Source organism: Diabrotica virgifera, chromosome 2 (genome assembly GCF_917563875.1).
Source record: "Diabrotica virgifera virgifera chromosome 2, PGI_DIABVI_V3a".
NCBI classification, from domain to species: Eukaryota; Metazoa; Arthropoda; class Insecta; order Coleoptera; family Chrysomelidae; genus Diabrotica; species Diabrotica virgifera.
Genome location: NC_065444.1, coordinates 13,269,302 through 13,274,385, shown reverse-complemented (window position 1 = coordinate 13,274,385; position 5,084 = coordinate 13,269,302). Strand labels below are relative to the sequence as shown.

Genomic DNA, 5,084 nt, shown 5'->3' with positions numbered 1-5,084 from the left:
ATGTTTTCGGAATAATAAAAATGGCTTTTTATTGATTTTTTTTAAATACTTTTAAATCATGACTTTTCTTCTTTCATGTGGTTTTCACAGAATTGCTATTACATTACTATATTCTGAACAATATTATTGCGAAAAATAGCTCATTTTGATAAACAAATTGAATAAAATTTGATCCAATTTACGAATCGTCTCAAATTTTTTTTTCATATGGACTCTTTCTCAACTTTTCGTGCAATATGAAAGTCTTAAGGTCATTTTCACAAAAGTTATAGCAATTTTTTTATTTTCGAAATTTTAGTCTTATTTTGCAATTTCTGAAGCAACAAATGATGGAACCGAAATTCAAAAACTGCCATTTTAAACCTTGGCTCATCTACTACGAGAATAATAGTATAAATAAGATATTTAATTACCCTATTTTTACCCGTAGCGATTTAAACGAAAAAAACTGCCATTTTTGACACTTATTTGTTAATAACTAAATTTCTCGTCCGAACTATGACGGGCATTTTTGTATGTATAATGTATTAGGTATATAGTACCCAAAAAACCCATTTGCAACCTGGCTGCTCAAATGTCCCGAACATGGTATATTTTTGCCTTATTTCCCTGGAGTATTCTATTTTCGGAGAATAAGCACCCAATTTTGCCCTGAAAAATATAGTAAAATAAAAACTCGAAAAAATCAATATTTTCGCACTAAAATGGTAATAATTAAAAAACAGTAAAAAACAGTTTATGTTGAAATCGTAGAAGTTAAAAAAAATAGAAGTTATAGCTTACTATAGGTTATACCTATTAACGAAAAAAGTCGTCAAATGACTGGCTATTGAATAATTGTTCTGAACCCTTTTAAACTATGCTTTTTCCCCTCTTATATGGCGCAACTGTTTTAAATGCGGTTTCAAACTGATCGGGCCCGCAACTGATTGTGACCTTGACAACGCAGAGCAACGGGGATTCGCCTACGACGCGATTCGGCTGAAACTGGTTGTTTTGTGGTTTTCAATCAGTCTAAAATCGATTATTTTTGGTCACAGTTGCGTTGCAGTTGGGCGTGTTTTGTCTATTCAATTATTTGTTAATTTTATCTATAATAAAATGTGTGACCAGGAATTAAACATTAAATTCGTCAGAGAGATTGAGAAATATGAAGCTTTATACAATAATACACTTTCTGATTACTCGAGGAAAGATGTGACTGACAAAGCCTGGCAAAATGTGGCAGCTGTAGTAAATATGTCAGGTATGATTTTGTTTTTAGTTGAGTAACAAAAATGTAGACACCAAAATTCAGGAAATTTTATGATCATTCTGAGTTATTCTTCGTCTTCCAATGGCGTACAAGATTTTTTTTTATAAGAGTGAGAGGTAGGTGTTTTAGTTGAGTGTCAAAAATGTAGATACCAACAGGAAATTGTGATGATGATTCTGAGTCAAGATTATGAATTATTCTTCGTCTTCCAGTGGCGTACAAGATTTTTTTGAAGTTATACTTTTTTAGGCGCGATTGAGATTGAGGGTGAATTTAAGTATATTAATCTGCGCGCATGCGCACACCGACAGTATGGTATTAGTCGTTATACGGGCTCTGATTGGGTGTTGAAATGATCTGTCAATAATAAATAATTGTTTAATATGAAGGTAAACAAATGTATAATATATTAGTTTTATTGTTGTGAGGACAGAAACAAAAAAGTTTATAATTGTAGTGACTTTTAAATAGTTTTTAAAGCAACAGGTACGTAATAATTGTAAATGTATCATAGGTACCTACCTATTTGAACCTACCAAAATACATAGTATGTAATACTTTTATTTACATAATTTGATTACCATCAAAATTTCTATCAATATTCACCTAATATATTGTTTTTTGTTTTCTTACTCTATGTTATGTTGTATTTTTTCAATTCTAAATCATTTCAATTCAAAATCAAAATAATTTGATTTAATTCAAAAATGTCAAAAGTTTAATCCGTTTAGTTAGTCGATCTTCGCACATAATGACACATTGTCTCCGTAGCGAAGCGTTTAATGCGAATGAACCCCAATATAACGCCAATACCAACCGCGCTGATAAGTTGGTTCGAATCCCAATAGAAACTTTTATTTTTTTATTTTTTTTTATACATTTTATGATTGTAAGTATATTTATTATATAATTTTATTTGCAGAAAATACGTATTTAGTTAAAAAATTTCCGACAATTAATGTTCAGAAATCATTTATGGCATTTTTAATGTGTTTGTGTTGTTTTATTCTTTTATTATTTTAATTTTTGGCACTGTTTTAATACAAATGTTTGAGAAGTAGTAGGTATAAATTAGTTTAATATTTAAATAAAATATAAATAAAAAGTATATTAATTTCGTTTATAATCATTATAATCATATAATAGAAGTATAACTTCTTACGTGCGTACAAAGTACACACACATTCTTTTTTTTATAAGAGTGAGAGGTAGTTGTTTTAGTTGACTGTCAAACTTGTAGACACCAAATTTCAGGAAATTGTGACGATCATTCTGAATCAAGATTCCGAGTTATTCTTCGTCGTCCAGTGGCGTACCAGATTTTTTTTTATAAAAGTGAGAAGTAGTTGTTTCAGTTGCCCTTCAAAAATGTAGACACCAAATTTCACGAAATTGTGATGATCATTCTGAGTGATTCTTCGTCTACCAGTGGCGTACACGATTTTTTTATAGGAGTAAGAAGTTGTTGTTTTAGTTGAATATTAAGTAACTATTAACTTACTAAGCTCTGAACAAACCGTCAATTTTTAGGATTCATCTAGTTTTTTTAAGTTCTGTAAATTGCAAATTTAGCGTAGGTCTAGCTTTAAGTTACCTTTGTTTTTTTCTGTAATAAAACTCTTTATTCCGTGGTCTGCTTAGTCTGTGGTTAAGTCATTCTGAACGACCCCTGGGATTGAAAAGTTTTTTTCCATCACTATCCTTGATTGGTGGATTAGGTTCGTAATAGTCTTAGTGTATGGTAGGTTTAGTTAGGCGTTAATTTTAATAAATGGTGCTGCCTAAATGGGCACTGCTCCCAAAAGCCATAAAATAGTAAAAAAATCATTGTTTTGTAACCCAAGAAAATTTGTCACACCAAAATGATGCTGTATTGGTACTATTTTCTGTTCAGTATTTTTTTTTTCATTTTAGTTGCTGACTGCAAAGAGAAATGGCGTAACCTACGTACAGTTTTTATACGTAAAATTAAACCTCTGCCAAGTGGATCCGTGGCAAAAAGAAGAGCGTATTACTTAGAAGAAGCCATGCAGTTTATTTTGCCTTTCGTCAAAACATCGGCTCTCTCTACACCTAGGGATTTACCATCAGTAGCACACCTATGTTCGGCTAGTACTAATGAAGATATTGGTGAAGAGGAAACGCCTGACGACATGCTAAGTATTGAGATAAAAACTGAGATAACAGATTTCACCGTTCCGTTACCTCCTCAAGCTCCCCAAACGATGTGCTTAGATACCAGCTCAGCACCTATCTTGCCCCCTCGAAGTGAGACAAATTCGATTTCAGTAAAAAGATTAGCAACAGAAGTAGATCGAAGTGTGGCTGAATACTTCCAAGCTAAGAAAAGAAAGCTCAGTGATGTCACTTCTACAAAAATGACCAGTGATGCTACTTCTACAAAAATTGAGCAGCAAGAGAGTCTCAGAATGTTTTTGATCAGCTTGCTACCAGAATTAGAAGAGCTTAATCACAATCAAATTAAGTTATTCAAAAGACGAGTTTTATCTGTTCTGGACGAGATAACAACAACATCCCAACAGCAGCTACCAGTTTCTAGATACCAAGAAGTATCCTCACCTCAGTTTGATTCCTCTGACGGGTTAGTGTATCGTCCTACTAGTCCACAGTACTGAGCAACCGAAGTTTATAAAACTGATTCTCAAAAGATGTGAAAAGAGCATAATAATCCTTAATACTTAATTGAAAAAAATAAATTTGTTAAATTTACCTCAAAGTGACTAATATTTTTTCTTCTGCGTTTACTCTTTCCCTAATATTTGTATTAATCTATTCGACAAATGGACACACCATTCTTGTTAACTGCAGGCAAGATTCTTTTGACATTCTTTAAAAATCTATAAATTTTTTATATCAGTTTGAGTCTGTTGTTCCTACGAATAGACAAGATTTTGCATTTTATTGTTCAAGGTAGGGATGGACCCAATACTCACTATGAACTCCAGGCACCCTGAGGTACCTGGTTTTCTTCTCTGGTACCTAGACATGAGTCTATGAACATGACTAGCCCATCTTAGACGCCGAGGTTTAATTTTTTGGACTACGTCGCTCGCCCTATACATCTGCTTGACCTAAGCATTTGTTCTCATTCGTTATTGGTTGCTATTAGGGTCGTGATAAGGTCCAAAGATTCTTCTGGGGATTTTTTTCCCAAAACATCTAAGTTTTCTTTCAATCTTGAGGTACTGATTGTAATCAATAATGTCCTCATCCGAACTCAACATCAATCAACAAGTAAAACCACGACACTGCTTGAATAAATAAATACAACTGATGTAAAGCTATTCACTCCAGTGGGGAAAAACAGAGGTTTTATTTAGGTTATAAACCGATTGCAAAAGAGACTACTTTTTTCAACCGTTCTTTTAAAACAGTTGCACCATGAACGCTGGACCACATAAGTAGGAGTTGGGTTATTCTAGTGATGGTTAAAAAAAGTTCCCATCATCAGGTGGCCGATCCTCTACTGTCGACCAATTTATTAATCCTACAAATTTATAAATATAAATGGTTTCCAAATTAAAAATTTTTTACACCCCTGTCATGAAAAATACACTTACTACGCCACTGAAAATATATATTTTTTAAATTATTTTATATGCATAACCGAATAATGAAATAAAAAATGGATAACTTTTGATAGTAACCTCGAAATTAATGTGTGTAACCTTAATAGTAACCTCGAAATAAAATAATTAAAATCTAAAAGAAAAAACAGTGTTTTCTAATTTTTAATTCAATTTTTGCATTGGGACACCCTGTATTAGTTCTGTGGTTTTTTCCGAGTTGCGCCAGGCCAGAGGTTAGG

The 5,084-nt window shown here is 32.5% G+C and overlaps 1 protein-coding gene across 1 annotated transcript; it reads left to right on the top strand.

The window, feature by feature from the left end:
• Window positions 1-935: 935 nt before the first annotated feature.
• On the top strand, window positions 936-3,985 carry LOC126879445 (uncharacterized). Its single transcript, XM_050642460.1, has 2 exons — window positions 936-1,246; window positions 3,170-3,985. Exons 1-2 carry the CDS (start codon window positions 1,102-1,104, stop codon window positions 3,889-3,891), a joined length of 867 nt encoding a protein of 288 aa, XP_050498417.1. The 5' UTR covers window positions 936-1,101; the 3' UTR covers window positions 3,892-3,985.
• The last annotated feature ends 1,099 nt before the right edge of the window (window positions 3,986-5,084 follow it).